Source organism: Gymnoscopelus microlampas, assembly GCF_963454915.1.
Source record: "Gymnoscopelus microlampas genome assembly, chromosome: 19".
In the NCBI taxonomy this organism is placed as follows: Eukaryota; Metazoa; Chordata; class Actinopteri; order Myctophiformes; family Myctophidae; genus Gymnoscopelus; species Gymnoscopelus microlampas.
The window spans coordinates 8,991,417-9,011,003 of record NC_139956.1 but is presented as its reverse complement, the minus strand read 5'-3'; the positions used below and the strand labels follow the sequence as shown (position 1 = coordinate 9,011,003).

At 40.2% G+C, this 19,587-nt stretch overlaps 1 protein-coding gene across 1 annotated transcript; it reads left to right on the top strand.

Annotated features, from left to right (window-relative positions):
* Window positions 1–1,593: 1,593 nt before the first annotated feature.
* Window positions 1,594–17,739, top strand: LOC311034353 (polyunsaturated fatty acid 5-lipoxygenase-like; the record flags this gene model as incomplete). Its single annotated transcript, XM_084042233.1, has 14 exons — window positions 1,594–1,740; window positions 4,082–4,283; window positions 5,279–5,360; window positions 6,840–6,962; window positions 7,947–8,053; window positions 9,961–10,133; window positions 10,514–10,660; window positions 11,554–11,757; window positions 12,268–12,354; window positions 13,581–13,759; window positions 15,144–15,259; window positions 16,124–16,224; window positions 16,706–16,876; window positions 17,560–17,739. 14 exons carry the CDS (start codon window positions 1,594–1,596, stop codon window positions 17,737–17,739), a joined length of 2,019 nt encoding a protein of 672 aa, XP_083898359.1.
* Window positions 17,740–19,587: the final 1,848 nt, after the last annotated feature.

Below are 19,587 nucleotides of genomic sequence, written 5' to 3'. Positions count from 1 at the left end.
TAGGTATAGGGTTAGTAACCGTCGGAACAATGCGCCGTCGGAACAATGACACGGCACCTTGGATTGTTTGTAGCACAGGCTATCACAGCATGTTTCGTTTTTATGTGGAGGCTTTGGATTGTTTGTAGCACAGGCTAACACAGCATGTTTTGCTTCTTCTGTGGAATCGTTGGATTGTTTGTAGCACAGGCTAGCACAGCATGATTTTCTAATGTGGAAGCGTTGGATTGTTTGTAGCACAGGCTAGCACAGCATGTATTTCTTTTGTGGAAGCTTTGGATTGTTTATAGCACAGGCTAGCACAGCATGTATTGCTTCTTATGTGGAAGCTTTGGATTGTTTGTAGCTCAAGCTATCGCAGTATGTTTCGCTTATGTGGAAGCTTGGGATTGTTTGTAGCACAGGCTAGCACAGCATGTTTCGTTTCTTATGAGGAAGCTGGATTGTTTGTAGCGCAGGCTAGCACAGCATGTTTTGCTTCCCATGTGGAAGCTTGGATTGTTCGTAGCACAAGCTAATTCAGCATGTGGAAGCTTCGGATTGTTTAACACAGCATGTTTTGCTTCCCATGTGTAAAGCTATCAAATGGTTTGTAGCATAAGCTAACGCAGCGTGCTTGCTTAGGGGGAAAGCTTTGGCTTGTTTTAGCACAAGCTAACACAGCAGTGTAGATTCCGCAGTGCACTCTGAACCCATGATGTCATCTGCTGTGATTCTGCATGGAGCATTCCAGGGAGTGTTGTCCCTGCCCCAGCCTCCGGCACTTCTTTTTGTCCCCAGCAGAAGACATTCAGTGTCTCTAAAAAGATTCATCAGATTCCATGTTGGGCTACCTACACTCTCGGCTGCACTGTGAGCTCTCAAGGCAGCGTAAGCGCTGCTTGAGATGTGGGTTTCTCAATGTCTTCTCGGCACTGCTGCACCATCTATGCTGCAACATCTACTATGCTGCCTATACAGCCTTGCTGCTAAACTCTGCTAAACCAATACTGCTAACCCTCTGGCGTCTGGCACTCTATCCTTTTGGTCATGGGAATTCTGGGGAACACTTCCATCACGTACAGCTTGTTACTTGCAATAGCATTGTAATTGTGCTAAATCTATTAGGCTATGGATGGAGAGGGATATCTGTGTCAGTCAGTATTATCCACTATACACATGGCTAATCTGCGTCAAGCTCTGCAAGCTATAATTTAAGCTTGTATACCTGTATTTTTTTTCTGCATCATGAATAGATTCAGAGGCCTGACGCCAGACTATGCTTCATATATGCTTCATATATGCTCAATAAATATATACTCTAATCCAGGAGTTGTCTGACTGAACTAGGTTCATAACATATTGGCCTAGAAGTGTTAGAGTATGTTTGTAATGTTAGTATGATAAAATCATCAAAGACACAGGTCTGAGTTGTGTAACTCTGTTGCTCCAATACCCTTTACAAGGCCGGGGAGATCTAATTAGTTGCATTGCTTGTGTGACTGGCTAGATAATCGTACATGTATTGTGAAACACTTTTGTACTTTAGAAAACAGGACTTTTGCTTGTAACTGAGTATTTCTACATTGTGTGTCTATGCAGTAGTGCCATATCATGCCTTCCTACACCGTGACAGTGGCCACAGGCAGCCAGTTGTTTTCAGGGACTAACAACTCCATCTACATCACCCTGGTGGGCACGGAGGGCTGCAGTGACAGAACACAGCTGGGCAAACCTCTGCACGACTTCAAGAGGGAGGCCGTAAGTTGGCACGTTTATGTTATGGAAGTGTTATGATGTACAGTATGTCTCTTGCAGTGGTGTAAAATAACTAAGTATATTTACTCAAGTACTGTACTTAAGTGCAATTTTGTTGTACTTTTACCTTACTCGAGTATTTCCAATTGTCTATACTTTTACTTCTACTCCACTATATCTCAGAGGCAAATATTGTACTTTTACTCCACTACAATTATTTGAAAACTTTAATACTAGTTAGTTACTTTGCAGATATAAATATGTTACATTATAAAACATACATTAACCACTTTAGCCCTATTTTATTCCAAGGCTATTTGAAAATAGCTGATCTACAAGCACTGAGCTTGTAGATCTGCTATGTTCAAACATTTTAGTACTTTTAGTACTTAAGTACATTTTGATACTGATACTTTTACTTTTACTAAAGTCATTTTTTAATTCCCGACGTTTACTTGTAACAGAGTACTTCTACATTGCAGTATTACTACTACTTTTACTAGTAAAACATTTGAGTACTTTTTCCACCAATTGTCTCTTGCACCGTTATTGTTTATTTTATTTGGATTAGCTACTACAATAGCAGCAGCTATACTCTTCCCGGGGTCCACACACAAAGAAAATACATTGCATAACATAAAAACATATGACAGTATCAAACAGTTAAAAACCTAAACAGCTCAAACAGCCTAGAACAGTCTTGCCTTTTTACCTCTTGAGAAAATTACACTGACACTGCAAGGATGCTTAAAATTTTTAAAATATATATTTCTTTACCCTGGAATTTTCTTTTTTTGTTTGGGATCAAATGTCTACACGCAGTAGAACTGACCGTAACCTCAAAGGAAACACTGATGAAACAACACTGCTTGTGTAACAGTCTCTAACGTTGGTTAAATGCTAGTATAGATTTACTACAGGGAATATGGGACAACAACAAAATACACTGACACCACTGTGGGGGAAAATAGAAATGAAATAAGCACATTCCACTGCCCTAGAATGTGCAGTTCAAGTCTGAACAAAGTCTGGCAAATATTGTACTTTTACTCCACCACACTTAATTGAAAACTTTAGTTACAAGTTACTTTGCAGATATAAATTATACAATTTTAAAACGTACGTTAACCACTTAAGCCTTATTTTATATATAGGCTATATATGTGAAATAGCCGATCTACAAGCTCACAACGCGTTGCATCACAAAGCTTTGTGAGCTTGTAGAGCTGCTATTTTCAAACATTTTAGTACTTTTACTTTTGGTGCGTTAAGTACATTTTGATACCAATACTTTTGTACTTTTACTCAAGTAATTTTTTAATTCCGACTTGTACTTGTAATGGAGTATTTCTACAATACAGTATTGATACTTTTACTTAAAGGGGAATTTTGGACCACGGCTTTCTTACCTTTTCTATAATGTTATGATATCTTAGGATGAATGGTACAGTAGAAAAATAGCATAACTCCATCACAGGTCTGCCACAGCTTAAAACGTGCGCCAATAGGCCTTGAGTTAGATTGTGCATTGTAATAGCTTTTTTTTATTATTATTATTTTTTTAGATCTGACGGTCATAGTGACAGAACACTATGCCAAAAAAAAAAGTCTTGCTAGACGAGATTGAAATCTCGATCTCGACTAGCGAGACTTGTTTTTGTTTTGTTTTTCGGTTGCATAGTGTTCTGTTACTATGAATGTCGGATCTCACCCCAAAAAAAAGCTATTAAAATACGTGATCTAACTGTAGTAAAAAATGTACTTTTTCCACCACTGTCAGCCAGCCAGCCACACACATCAACTACAACAGGGGTCTTCAACGTTTTCAGGCCAAGGACCCCTTGGCTGAGAGCGAGATAAAGCAGGGACCCCCATTACATATTGTATAAAATATTTATTTTTTCATAGGCTTTGTTTCACAGCACTATCATGTTGGATTCATGTTAATGCGTATTTCCAGACATTTAACCATGCACTTAAACAATACTTAGTAAACCTGACCTTTCAATCTGTACTTAGTCTGCTCTTTTTTCCACCTATACCAAACCACTTTGCCAAAAATAGCAGATCTACAAGCTCACAACGCCTCGCAGCGCGAGGCGTTGTGAGCTTGTAGATCTGCTTTTTTTGGGTAAAGTTCCCCTCAGAATAGGGATGCCTGGTTGAAGTAGTTAATGCAAAAGTCACACAAAGATTTGGCGGACCCCTTGTAGTAACTCTGAGGACCCCCTAGGGGTCCCGGACCCCCTGTTGAAGACCCCTGAACTACAACAAAGTAAATCTAAGTTCTAACGCGACGTGTGTCTTTATGTACTTTGTGGCCATTGGCTATATATACGCACAGGTGGACTCGTACGACGTGAGCGTAGGAGAGGACCTGGGCGACGTGGAGATGGTGCGGATCGAGCAGCAGAAGCACTTGGTGCAGGACGACTGGTACTGCAGGTACATCACGGTGAAGACCCCGGCCGGGGAATGCCTGCAGTTCCCCTGCTTCCGCTGGCTGGTGGGCGAAGTGCAGGAAGTGGAGCTGCGGGACGGACGAGGTGCGTCGTTTGCGTCGTTCGTGGGGGGGGGGGCTAAATTTGTTAAGGAAGCATCACACTCATTTTAAAGGGATTTTCCCCCACAAAAAAAACGTTCTTTCTATCGATTAGTCACCCTATGGAGACTTTAATGAATGGATATTTTTGTTTTTGTCGCATTCCTATTATCCTAATATCCATGAATTCAAATCTCCATGAGGTGACGAATCAATAGGAAAAAGTATTTTTTGGGGTGAACTATCCCTTTAACCACTTCATCTATTTTTGTTGGCTATTTAAAAAATAGCAGATCTACAAGCTCACAGCGCGTCACTTCGTGCCGCGCTGCGAATTTGTACATCTGCTATTTTTTTTAACATTTTATGAAAAATATCGAAGATATTTGGAACATTTTAAATGTCCTTGAATTTCAACATAAATCTTCTCTTCTGGGGGTCCCCGGCCAAAATACATATCAATTTGGGGGTCCATGACATGAGAACCACTGGTTTGGTAATCATCACCTCTGCCTACATGACTCTGTGTCTGCCTTGTCTGTTGTAGAGGCAGATAGTATGTCGGTCTGACCGCTGTATCGGCCATTATTAGACTTTTTTTTAATTAAATTGTTATCGGCAATTATGCAGCTGATTTGTCCTGATTTTCAATGCCATTATAGGTTAACATTTTCGGTTAACATTTTCGCAGTTTTCAAACATTTTCCAAAAATTGCAGATCCACCAGCTGTAGGTCTGCTGTATTTGAACCTTTTGAATAACTTCACTTTACATTTTCTGAAATAGAAACTTTAATCAAATCAATGTTTTTTTTTTGTTTAAATTGATTATAAAATGTTGCAATTCTGACAAAATATGGGTCAAAATATCATTAGGACTCTCTCCAAAACCGGACATTGGTCGGGCTCTAGTCTCTGCCTACATGACAGCATGTCTGCATGTCTTTTTGATCCATATCTCCTCCACTAGTCTGACTTGTTTGTTATCTGTTTTTTTTAGCACGTTTGCCAAAAGACGACAAGACAATGCAGGTCAAACGGCACCGATCCAAGGAGCTCGAATGGAGGAGAAAAGTGTACAGGTAAGATCCACGTTTACTTAACAGAAGTTGAATCACTGAAACGACACCTTCCATTCAATTTACATTTCATACTGTATACCAGGGGTCTTCAACGTTTTCAGGCCAAGGACCCCCTAGCTGAGAGAGATATGAAGCATGGACCCCCTCTAGTCTATATTGTATGAAATTGTGTTTCAGATAAACTTTATTCCCTCTAAACCTATAACTCTTTGCCAAAAATAGCCGATCTACAAGCTCACAACGCCTCGCAGCTCGAGGCGTTGTGAGCTTGTAGATCGGCTATTTTTGGCTAAAGTTCTCCTCAGAAAAGGGATGCTAGGGTTCAAGTGATTAAGGTAAAATAAAAAATCCTATCACACAAAGATTTGGCGGACCCCCTGTAGTAACTCTGAGGACCCCCTGTTGCAGACCCCTGCTGTATACAGCACATTTGAGATGTTATATCCTGCTGCTTGGGGCGACCAGTGCAGCAGCAACAATGTTGTACATTGTAACTAAAGTGTTGAGTGTTTTTTTTGGGGGGGTCCCCAAAGACTATTTAAGGACTTATAAGACCTTTTTAATACTTAGTGGCGCAGCCAGAACGCTAGTATAGGCTGGGCCTGAGCGGGTACTGGGCACGCAGTGCATGTGTCCCCGACCCGTGCGCGATTTTTGCGGTTATATTGGCCGTTTTTAAAAGTAATAAAGTAGCGTTTTGCTACTTTATTTCGGTTTTAGGGTTAGGTTAGGGTTATGTTATTTAATTCTTATTTTTGCCTGATTTTACTTTTATTTTTTTTAATCCAAAAATTAATTATAAATTATTATTTTGCAAAATCAATTGGGTGGGCCAGCTCTCTATGTGGGTGGGCCACGGCCCACCCATGGCTGCGCCCCTGGGACACGGAAGTATTGCACGCCTCAGCTGTCAGTCAGCTGATGTGAACATCAGCTTTCCCCATTCAAAGCTCTGCTGGTCATTACATCACACATTCATACTCCAATCACAGCTGCTTGTATGCTACTTGATTCAAATACTTATCATTTATATCTGCTAATTCAAACTATCTCAATGTATTACTTATTGTTTGATATTGTATCCCAATGGGGTTTTTCTTAGCATTCCCTGATTTTGCTTAGCCTGCTGCTTGGACAAAATTCAGGGAATATCTCCAAGAGCGGAGATGACTGACTGAAACTGGTCAAACATTGGCCAAATTGTCAAATAATATAACAAGAAAGAAAGGGGCATTAACAATTGTGAAAATAGCCGATCTACAAACTCACAACGCCTCGCCACCCGAGACATTGTGAGCTTGTAGATCTGCTATTTTTTAAACTAAATGTAATGCCTCAACTCCAACAATTCCAAGTGCTTGTTATGGTGGTGGGGGGTCCCCAGTAAAAAATGTGATTATTTTGGGGGGTATCGGCCTGAAAAGGTTGAGCGCCACTGGTGTAGTGAACATTGTGACTAAAGTGTGCACTCTACTTTAGATGGAGTGAGTGGCAGCCAGGCTTTCCCATGAACATCGATGCTAAGACGTACAGTGAGCTGCCCCAGGACGTCCAGTTCGACAGCGACAAAGTATTTGACTTCACACTGAACCAGAGCAAAGCGTACGTACTGCTAGCTGAGCTGAAACGTGAGCGAACCAAAGTACTGTCTGTAGTTGACACCATCTTGAAGGAGCTCTTCGCCCATTTTCAAACTTCTCTTCATATAAGTGGTCCTCGCTATTGTTCATTATAAGTTGGCACCATTTCTGTCTATTCACTCGCTAACTGAAACTACAGCCTCTCTCTTGCTGAAAAGTTACCATGCTGAAAAAGAGGCCATTGTTCTTGCATTAAAAAAATAAAGTAAAGTTTTCACACCTACTGTATGACAGGAGATGCATATTAATATTTCAAATATGCCCCCCCATCATCAAGCACAAATGATGGCTGATAATATGTGAGGAAGTGGTTTGGGGTTGATATGAAGACATGTTGCATCATGTCTTGTTCACTGTGAGACATTATTAGCAAATTTCTGGACGGTGCTTGTGCAAAATGCAACATTGATTCCTGTTCCCAATCTGTGCACTGTACCATGCTGCTGTAATGTAGCTTATATCTCACATTTAATTTGATGCTGCATTCTTTGAGAAACCACAATGTGTGCAACGCTCGCAATTACAAGAGGCTTTTAAGGTGCACGGCCAAACAATATCACAAAAGGGGGAAATAAGCCAGCTCTCAGTTAGGCAGATTTTGTGTTGGTCCTGGTGAGGCAAATACATTTATAAAGGACATTGAGGACATAAAGGGCATAAAGAGACATTGAGTGTGGACATGAAGGGCTTTTTCCTCTTTTATGCTTTGGTTTTTAGTTTGTCCCCAGTCTATGGCTGACTGAGCCACCAGAATATACAGTATTACTATATGTTAACCACTTGGAAGTTGGAACCTGGCCTCCCTATTTTGGGCAGGCAAAAATGTTTTAGATTTTTCGGGGAAATTTTGAAAATGGCAAAAGCAGCAGAACTACGAGCTCACTTTTTGATGGATGATGATGATGATGACCATGATGGTGGTTGTGGTATCATTCTTCTTCTACAGAATATCGAACCTGGCTTTGAATAAGTTCGAGGAGATGTTCCAGTCCTCCTGGAGCGACTTTGCTGACTTTGAACAGATCTTTAAAAGAATCAAAAACTCCAACTCAGGTCAGTCTCACATCACTATGAATGAGGCATTTCTGGTCACATTCTGGTGTCGACAATGTACGCAAACAAATACTAATCATTCTCACATTTGAATAGGTATTTAGCTAAAGTTATAGATTTGTACACTTAATGTATATGTTGCCTACAGTTTGTAGTTTAGGAATTTAGCAGATGCTCTTACCCAGACCGACTTACAAGTGCACGATCACAATAAGCAGAGTAAACATAAGCGCTATCAATGAACAACAAGTTAATAGTGACATAAGTGGAGTGCAGAGTAAACAATGTACTGTAGTGCCTCAAATAAACTAGAATACCAGATAAACAATGAACCTACTGTAGCATCTGTCTAAACAACATGGCTGTCTAATTGACATGGTGCTGTAAGTGGTTTTGTTTTGTTAAAATGTGTTATGATAGTAATCATTGATAAAGATGATTAAGATTCTGCTAGTAATCATTGATAAAGATGATTCAGATTCTGCCATCATGTTTGTTCATAACAGGGGTCTCCCCATCTCTTCAGCTCTTTAGTACAGAAGATAGATTTTCAGGTCGGGATACCAATTCCATCCAATCAGGAGATGGAACTGATGCAGGATAAACAAGTGAAATTGGAAATTATGAAACAAATAAATTAGAAGATTAAATGCTATGAAATCTGACCTATCCTGATGAAATCGGTGTCCCACCTGAAAATAAATTTCTGTTTATTAGAGAGCTATAAAGAGACAGGGAGACCCCTGTTACTGACACTCTATAGCAATGAGGATCTATCTTCATGTTTTAACAAAACAATATCACTTACTGTACAACATCATACATATAAATAATACAAACATATTAACAAGTAACCAACGTACAGTAAATATGTATTAGTTATAACTAACATAATCAAAAGGAGACAAAAGGTATCTAATCTATTTGTGTCTTACTGTGACATGCCTTGATGTGAACCTTGAGTGTTGCGAGTTTAGTTGGCCCGCAATGTGGTCCTAAGAGTCTCCCTCTTACTAAGGCCAGGGTGGTGAGTGTTGGTTCAGTTGAGTGACGAGCTCTGAGAACAAGTTGACACCAGGCAGTACAACGCCACAAGTTCTGAAGTTTATTACACACATACTGTAGACAATATATACAGGACGGGACCAGAAGATATGAGACATGGAAAAGAACACAATGAGTAGGAATAGAACATGCATCTCATATCATTGTGCACAGACATCAGTCTATCTGATAAAGTAGTTGATTGTCATGGTATCAAGTGTATCAGTATGTGCTTAAAGGACAAGTCCGGACTGAATAACATATTGCCTTTTTTCCTGCTTATATTGATCCCAAATGACTGCCCATGGTGTCTATTTGCAGAATGGTCCCAGTTGTCCAGTTTCCCCAACAGCCCCCATAGCATAGAGCAGAGCCCATAAGAATATCGCTAATTATGCTATTTGTTGCGGTCAAAAGTTTTTATTTTGTTTTTATGTATCTGTTATTAGTTGTCATTACACGCGCATCCATGCCTTGGTTGTCCCACACAAGCTGCCGTAGTCTACTAAACAGACCAACGGTGTATACATGTATACAGTCATGTATTTTGCCAAGTTCCGGAAAAGACGGGCTGTGATTGGCCAGTACTCACTTTGATTGCCAAACTCTCACCTCAAAACATGATTTACGAGACTGACGGCTCGTGTGGGACAACCAAGGCATGGATGTGTGTAATGACAACTAATAACAGATTCATGAGGAACTTCACTTTTGACCGCAATTTTGCAAATGGTAGGAACAGAAGGCTATTTTATTTTAGTTTGGACTTGTCCTTTAATGCAGATGAGAGTGATTCAACACATGCATGTACTGGGTCAAGCATGAGATGTCAGTCTTATAATCATATAATCATCATGACACAGAGTTTATGATGAAACACTGGAAGGAGGACTTCATCTTTGGCTACCAGTTCCTGAATGGCATCAACCCAGTGATCATCCGGAAATGCCTTAAACTCCCAGACAAGTTCCCCGTCACCCATGAGATGGTGGCTACCTGTCTGGAGAGGGACATGACACTGGAGCAGGAGATGGAGGTACTGTGTAGACCTCACTTTTTCGCTCTTGTACCATACCGCTCTATTACAAAAATAGACTACTGGAAATGTCTTGGACCCAGAAATGTGGTTTTCTATGAACTTCTATGTGATCTATAGGCCTAGTGTATGATATTCAACGTTGAGTGTTCAGCAATTAGCGTAATTAACCATTTATTTTCCAATAGGACAGAGTGGGGTTTACTTTGAGTATTTTTGTTTTTGAATTTCAATTTGAGCATTTTTCAAACTCGGGTAACTATTAGAATACATGGACTTTTGGAGGTACGGCACATATGTGCAAGCACGCACACTCGCGCACACGCTCACACTCACACACCCGCGCACACACACACTCACATGTTATCCTTTGTTTCCAGGCAGGTAACATGTACATAGCAGACTACGAGGCGCTAGAAGGCATCAGTCCTAACTGCACAGACCCCAACACCCAGCAGTACCTGGCAGCGCCCATCTGTCTGCTGTACAGGACCGCTCACAACAAGATCACGCCTCTAGCCATACAGGTGGGTGTCATGGAACATCACTGCAGTGGTGGAAAAAGTACACTGCAATATAGAAATACTCAGTTACAAGTAAAAGTCCAGAATTCAACATTTACTTGAGTAAAAGTACAAACGTATTGGCCTCAAAATATACTTAAAGTACTAAAACGTTTGAAAATAGCAGATCTACAAGCTCACAATGTGACGTGTTGTGAGCTTGTAGATCTGCTATTTTCAAATAGCCTAGGTATAAAATAGGGCCAAGTGGTTAATGTATGTTTTATAATGGCATAATTTATGTCTGAAAAGTAACTAGTAACTAAAGTTTTCAAATAATTGTAGTGGAGTAAAAGTCCAGTATTTGCCTCTGAAATATAGTAGAGTAAAAGTATTGGAAATTGGTAATACTAAAGTAAAGTAAAAAATACCTCAGAAATGTACTTAAAGGGGAAATCCACCCATTTTCAATATTTAACTATGTCATTAATATAGCATAAAGGAGTTGTGTGGAAATAAGAAAAAAGTTCCCCCCTTTTCTTTTTGCCTTGAACTGGAGGATTGATTGTGAGTTTAACATTGCAAATTACAACGTGATGACTCATCATGTTGTAATTTGCAATGTTAAACCCACAATCAATCCTCCAGTTCAAGGCAACACAGAAAGGGGGGAACTTTTTTCTTATTTCCACACAACTCCTTTATGCTATATTAATGACATAGTTAAATATTGAAAATGGGTGGATTTCCCCTTTAAGTGTGTATGTGTGTGTGTACAACATTTTATTTGTATTATTAATTGTGTGAAGGGAAAAAAGTGTATTTTAAATTGTATTGTATCTCAGCACTGTAAATGAGGGCAACCCCAAAGGTATGAATGAATCGATCAATCGTGTCCCTCTTTCCTCTGCACCCAGTTGGGACAGACTCCAGGGGAGGACAGTCCCATCTTCCTGCCCAGTGACGATGAGTGTGACTGGCTGCTGGCCAAGATCTGGGTTCGTTCTGCAGACTTCAGCGTCCACCACTCCAACACACACCTGCTGAGGACCCACTTCATGTCTGAGGTGTTTGCTGTTGCCATGTTCAGGCAGCTGCCTGCTGTCCACCCTGTTTTCAAGGTAATCAGAGGTGGAAAGTAACTACTAAGTACATTTACTCAAGTACAGTACTTAACCCATAAAGAGTTGAGGCCGATTGTACAAATGCCTTCTAAATCAGTAGTTTTCACTTTTTCAAAAAACACAAAAAATAGCAGATGTACAAGCTTGCAGCGTGGCACAAAGTGGCACTCTGTGAGCTTGTATATCTCCTATTTTTGAATCGCTAACATCTAAAATGACACTTTCCCGGTTTTAACCATTTTGAGTGACGTTTTCATTACTTGAGTGTCTGTTTTTCAATACTTTATAGTTACAAGTTTGTAGGTTTAATATTATTAGAAATCATACATTAACTTGAGACCTATTTTTGACTTCAGGACTTGTAACAGATACAGTATCTACTGCTACTTTTACTTACTGTAAATAAGAATTGTAGTGCTTCTTCCACCACTGCACTTGGATTAATCTTATTCTACACATAGATATTTGTTTGGTTGGTTTATTTGCTGATTGATTGCTTTCTTCTAGTTACTTATCCCACACATTCGTTTCACCATTGCCATCAACACCAAGGCCAGAGCTCAGCTCATCTGTGACGGGGGCATCACAGAGAAGGTGAGAGAGACATAATGGCCCTCATTTACTGTATCTAAGTGGTGTAGACCAATTAATGGGCGTACGCTGAGATCACCGCACTTGTCGGCATTTATCATTCTAACGTGACTTTGACTTGACCGCTCAGATCTCACAGTTGGTCTGAGGATGTGTAGACTTTGTCTACACCCGTTTGTTCCGTCGTAGACCTGCGGAGCAGCATTGCCTGAACATCATTCAGCCCTCAAGCCTTTGTTAATGTCGGTTGATAATTTGTAGCCTCACCAGTGGTGGCAGGGCTCTAAGGAAAGGTGAACATCATATCTTAGAATACTGTAGACTGAATCAATGAAAAGTATTAACAAGAGCTTGTGACTATAAATCATAACTCCAGCCATAGGAACACAGGTCCCCCCCTCTCCCAAGGGGCGGGACCTCTCCCAAGAGCGGAGTACCAGGGGGTCCCCAACAATAGTTAAAGGATCTACATCATGAATTAAAACATAATATTTAATATCATATTGTTTTTGTCCCTCAAACGTTTTTCAAAAGGTTTTAGCCTAAATCAAGCCTCGGATATACTCATTCCAACTAACTTCTCTCTGGTTTAGAAAGAAATTACCTGCAATACCACATTGTCCTGATTTGGCACGTGGCGGTATTGAGCCAGTTGGTATGCATGTTATCTTTTTTATATATTATGTTATATTATTTATTTTTTTATGTTGGAACTGAAAAACGGGAGGGATTGTACCGCTAGTGACGTCACTTTCGGGGGCAAATCAGTTTGGCCTGTTTTGAGACCAATTTACATAAAACCCCAGATATGTTGTGAAAGTGCTCAAACTGGGGTATTTTTGGGAATAGAAGAGAGGTAGGGGAGACCAAAAACACTCAAAAGTTAAAATTCATGGTGTAGTCCCTTTTTTTTAATATAGCGTCACAATAATTTGAACCACTTTATCCATATTTTCTACATTGGCTATTACAAAATAGCAGATATACAAGCTAATAGCGCGACACTTCGTGCCGCACTATGAGCTTGAAGATCTGCTATATTTTAATAATTGTGAAAATTTGCACAACACATGCATGCATGCATACACATACACACTCTTTAAAGCAAAAATTGTTTACTCAAATATTTGCTTCTGGAGGTCTCTCACAATACATTTTCAGTTTGGGGGTCCTTGAACCACTGTTGCACTTGAAAAATACGATCCTTTTCCATGTCCTCGACCATCCAGTCCAACGCTGTAGGTGGAGGAGGTCACATCCAGATGATCCAGAACGCCATGAAGACGTTAACGTTCCGATCGCTGTGCTTCCCCGACGCCATCCGAGCCCGCGGCATGGACAACACCGAGGAGCTGCCCACCTACTTCTACAGAGACGACGGATACAAAGTGTGGGACGCCATTAAGAGGTGTGTTTATATTCACTGTTTAATAATTAAAGGTAGGGTAGGTGATTTTCTTTCGTTAAAATAAGTGTTAAATAGCTCTATATTCTGATAGTACTCATTGCTATATAGTGTTTGTTCAGTAAAAGGAGTCTCCTTGTCTCTCCAGCTCTTTATAAAACAGAAAATGCATTTTCGTTTCAGTTTCATTTCCAATTTTATCCAATCAGGATATAGATTAAACAAGTGAAATTGGAAGTGATGACACTAAGTAATGAGCAGGCAAAATTGGAACTGGAACACTATGAAAATGAAGCTTAAAAATTGGTACTTTCTCCTGATTGGCTCAGATTTTGACACCTACCGGAAAATGTATTTTCTGTTTATTAAAGAGCTGGAGAGACGGGGAGACTCCTGTTACTGAACAAACACTCTATAGCAATGATTACTATCAGAATATAGTGCTTTAACCTTTTTAACAAAATACTTTTTGTTTTAACCAAAAAAATATCACTTACCCTACCTTTAAGGATGTATTCATCATTATTGTTGTAGTATTTGATTTTTTTAAATATAATTCAGTATTTTGTCGCTATTGGGCGAAAACCTTTGTCTGCGGGGTTTGAAAATATTGTAGCAACGGCTTTAGACAGACTTAAAGTGATAGTTCACCCCCAAAATGACTTTTTTTTTTCTTGTAGCAACGGCTTTAGACAGACTTAAAGTGATAGTTCACCCCCAAAATAACTTTTTTTTTTCTATCAAGTGTTGGAGATTCAGCTGATCAAGTAGAGAGCCTAGTTATGTCTGAAAATGCATATTAACATGACTCCAACACTGATTGATTGAAGCAAGATGAAGCTATCTATGGAAATCTATAAAAAAAAAGTTGAACCTGCAACACGATATTATGCAATATGTTGTGGTGGTGGTCCCTGCTTCATTTTTCTCTTAGCTAAGTGGTTCTTGGCCTGAAAAACGTTGAAGACCCCTGTTCTAGAGTCAGAGAATGTGACATTAGTTTCTGTTCCTTACAGCTTTGTGTCAGCTGTAGTGAATATTCTAGAGCAGTGGTTCCAAAACCTTTTAGGGACCCAAAACTAGTAAAAAGCTCACAACACGTTCCTTCGCGCCACGTAGTGAGCTTGTAGTTCTGCTATTTTCACTATTTCTTAAAGATTTTTTTATTTATTAATGGAAATTATTTTATTTATGAACTACTTTTTAAATATGTTGGAATTAATTTAAGTGATGAAAAGTAACTTTTTTTTAATCTTTTGAAATATATAAATATTTGGTTTTTTTAAATGGAAGACACAAAAAAGGTGATATTTACTCACAACCCATAAAAATTTGTTTGGGAAACAATGTTCCAGGGAATGTAACGGCAGTGTTTTGCCCCCTGCAGCTTCGTGTCAGCTGTGGTGAACATCTACTACTGCAGTGATGAAACAGTAGAGGGAGACGAGGAGATACAAGCCTTCGTTAAAGACGTGTGCAGTTTTGGCATGCAGGACTACTGTGGTGGGTTTAGATTCATTGGTGTGTGTGTGTGTGTGTGTTTTCATTTAAACAAATTGCATTCCCTTTTCAATGTGTCATCATTGATTTGTACTGTACAATGAGGACAAATCCCCTCGCACATTAACAAGACAACCAGGGACTTAATTGTGTTTTCAGTGAGTCTAACATGGTTAAAATGGCGTTGAATGGGTTTATATAGGAGGGGGAGTGTGTCAAATGGATATCAAATATCTGAATATTGAATCAAGCAACTTACATTTTTACCCATTAAAACCGGGAAAGCATCTCTGCCATTTTAGATTTTTGCGTTGGCAAAAAGCTCACTTATGCATCTGCTATTTTCGAAAATCTTGAAGGTGTGAGAACTAGATTTGGAGGGTATTTGTATAATCGGCCTCAGGTCTTAATGGGTTATGTGGTCAACTTGGTCAAGGATTTGACCTTGACCTGCTCAGTGTATGTGAATGGTCTTATGATACGTGTTGTGTTTTCAGCCGCGTTATTATTGACTAATAATAGTAATGTGTGTTTGCCGAAAATAGACGATCTACAAGTTCACAACACGTTGCGCTGTGACACGTTGTGAACTTCTAGATCTATTTTTGGAGTGTGACAGCCGCACACAACCAAGCATAAAATAACTTGTCTTAGTTCTACTGAATCTCTTGTCCTGACTAACATTTTAGTCTAGGTTTTATTTGTTGACAAAATTGTTAATATACTGTATATTTAGTCAAAGTTTTCTTAATAGCTTTATTACTTCGTTTTTATTTGTTTTTTGTCATTGACAAAAGGTAGTCGAGGAACATTTTTCGTCGTAGCTTGTTGACAAAATTAATATTGGTTTTGTGTCAACATGTGTAGAGTTCCCCAAGTCGCTTAAATGTCGTGAGGAGCTGACAGAGTACCTGACGGTGGTCATCTTCACAGCCTCAGCGCAGCACGCAGCCGTCAACTCTGGACAGGTGGGTTCTTTACCACAGTGCTTCTCAAGCGTAGTCCGGGGACCCCCCAGGGGTCCTTGAGGGGGTTCATGGGGTCCCCCCAGCCAAATTACTTACTACTGTCAGTACTGTATAACATCAAAATTAGTTAACCACTTAAACCCTATATACATCGGGGCGGCAGTGGCTCAGGGGTAGAGCGGCCGGATGGGAACCGTAAGGGTCTCAGTTTGATCCCGGGCTCCCCCAGAGTTGGTGTCGAAGTGTCCTTGAGCAAGACGCTGAACCCCTAATTGCTCCCGATGAGCAGTTTGGTGCCTTGCATGGTTTCCTCCGCCACCGGTGTGTGTGTGTGTGTGTGTATGTGTGTGTGTGAATGGGTGAATGTAATGCACTAACTATGTAAAGCGCTTTGGATAAAAGCGCTATATAAATGCACTATTTACCATTTACATCAGCCGTGTGTGTATTTCAGTATAATGGGTGTTTGTGTATTTCTCAGTATGACTGGTTTTCGTGGATTCCCAACTGTCCCTCCACCATGCGCAAGCCCCCTCCCACCCAGAAGGGGGTAGCAGACGTCCAGTTCATTGTAAACTGCCTGCCGGACCGCGGCCGCTCCTGCTGGCACCTGGGGACCATGTGGGCCCTCAGCCAGCAACAGGACAACGAGGTACACACTAAATACTAAACACCACTGCACACTGCTATAGACATTATACAGTACCAGGACAACGAGGTACACACTACATAAATACTGCTCACTACACACAGCTGTGGGCCGTGTGGGCCCTCAGTGCCCCTCGGCCAGTTCCTCAGAGCAAAAAGAAGGCTCTGAGGAAGGCTGGTGCCAAAAAGTGCCCCTAATACAGATTGAAGAACTGAAACGCGTTAGCCCCTAATAAATGAACAACTGAAACGCGTTAGCCCCTAATAAAAAGTGATCAACTGAGCCTTTGTCCCGCATTCTCTTAATTTGGTAACTTAACTTATTCTAACTAGCTGTTCCTGTGGCTAAGCACCCACCACTGCTCCTGAAAGCTTCCAGAGGAAGCGCACCTGCAATATCTTCCAGACAGACAAAATTCAAAATCAGCACAACACAGCGATCATGTACTCTGTCACACACGCCAAGTTTGAAGTCGATCGGTTGGACAGTTCTCGAGTTCGGCGCAAGACAGACACCGATTTTGTGCATTTACTGTATAGATAAGATTCACACTGAGGCCAATTTGCTTTTACTTCATACCCAGGGGGTATGAATCAAGAGCAGAAGTACGGGTATGATGTATCTAAAGGAAAATGGCCTCCATGTTGCCCCGAAATAAGGTCAGTTTGTGGTTTGCCCCTTTTCAGCTGTATCTAGGCATGTACCCTGACGAGCACTTCATAGAGGAGCCAGTCAAAGAGGCCATGGTGAGCTTCAGGAGGGAGCTGGCAGACATCGGCAGCGGCATTAAAAAACGCAACGAGGGAAAGAGACTGCCCTACCCCTACCTGTCCCCTGACAAGATCGCCAACAGTGTTGCTTCGTGACAGACCATTACTGTCTCTCTGCGGCCTTACATTTCATATTGTCATAGCTCTCTATTCTGATCATAGATATATTCTCCATGAGCATTGCCAATGTATTAATATGTCATGATAAATAAAACATTCTTCTTCATATAACTGTAATCGTTTTTGTGGCAAGTTATTGTTTGAGTCGCTCCTCGGTGCCTCGACTCCAGTTGTTACTGATAGTTCTTGAGCCAGAGCTCCAACATTGAGCAATGATTATCAAATGGGTGGGCAAAACCGTACCTATATTTGTTTATAGGGTCAATATAGGTAAATAAATATATGATGATCTTTCCACAGGAGCAGCTTTTTCCTATTTATCACATTTTATTTTCACCATATGTACATGACGGGTGAAAAAATGACAACTTTAAGAATAGTTATCATAATGAAACTTCCCTAGTTGATTACTTACACGAAGATAATGATTTATCATATTACAAGTGTTCTGAAATTGTATAGGAAAAGATGCCTGAATTTGCATTACTTTCCAGAATCAACACTATTATTTCATTTCGTTAACATGTTGGAGTTAAAGGTTTTTAACGATGGAATATTCAATATCTATATGTATCACTCCATAAGAAAATACTGCGAGCAGGCATAAAAAGAACACGTTTTGGAGGCCAAATTCTAGTTTGTTTCTTTTACCTTCGTATACTCCAGTCAAAATTAACTAATGAGTTTGTTTCATATGACACAGAGTTTGAAGGACCAAATGATCACTTCATCATATCATAGTCATAGTTATGTGGAAATGTGTATGCAGAGTGGGGACCCAGAAGGCAGACAGAGAATTTGTTGTATTGGTGAACATTTCAGTTTTACTTTTCAAAAAATATATAGACTGATACAAAGGAGGAGTGTATGACGAGGCCAAGGGAGGGATATGGCAGGGTGAAGGTTCTGGGGTTCTGGAACACATCAGGGGGCAAGGCACAGTCAGTTCCTCTTTATTTTATTTTATAGACATTAGGAACATGTTGGTTTTCAGCGCATTAAAAAGTCATTTAAGCATATGGAAGTACTGAATAAGTAAAATAACCTTTCCAATCAATTCCCCATACTTGAATTGTGCAGAAAGGTGTACTCATAGGTCTCTAAACAATAATGGCTCAAAAGTTGATATATTTGTTCTAACAATTTGCGTGTGATGATATAGGGGTCCTTATATTCAATGCATGATAACTGCCACTAAGCTACTAGTCTGCAATGGTTATCATGCCAAACTAGAAATGTGCAGCTAGTCAAAAAATCAAACCTGGTTTTGCCCACCCATTTGATTATCAAATCTTGTCTGGCTCTGGCTCATGGACTATGAATGCAGAGCTAGACCTTTTAACCAACACACGATGCAGGGCACATATTACACCTGTGCTAGCGGCATTACATTGGTTACCCATTGATTGCAGAATTGATTTTAAATGTATTTTAAAAACCTTGAAAGCACTTGGCCCCTATTTGTATCTATAATATTGTTCCCAAAGGACACTGCACTCAATCTTTTGAAGCCCCAAAAGATTGACTTTACTGCCCTCTAATGGCCATCCACTAAAAGAGAACCTGTAACATAAAATGTAACCTCCATCAGCGTTTGATCAAGCTCTCTCTCGCTCTCGCTCTGCGCGTGCGTTTGGGGGTCTGTTGGAAGCATGGATGAGTGGATGTGTAGTGTGTGTCTGGGTGTTCAGGGCTGTAAACAAATGAAGTACCTCAAATCCAAAGGGGATTTACCACCCCCGTTTTGCCTTCAGGAACTTGCAGTGGACTGGATACACAACAGAGGCAAAAGACAAACTTTTATTTTATTAAATGCTTTACACT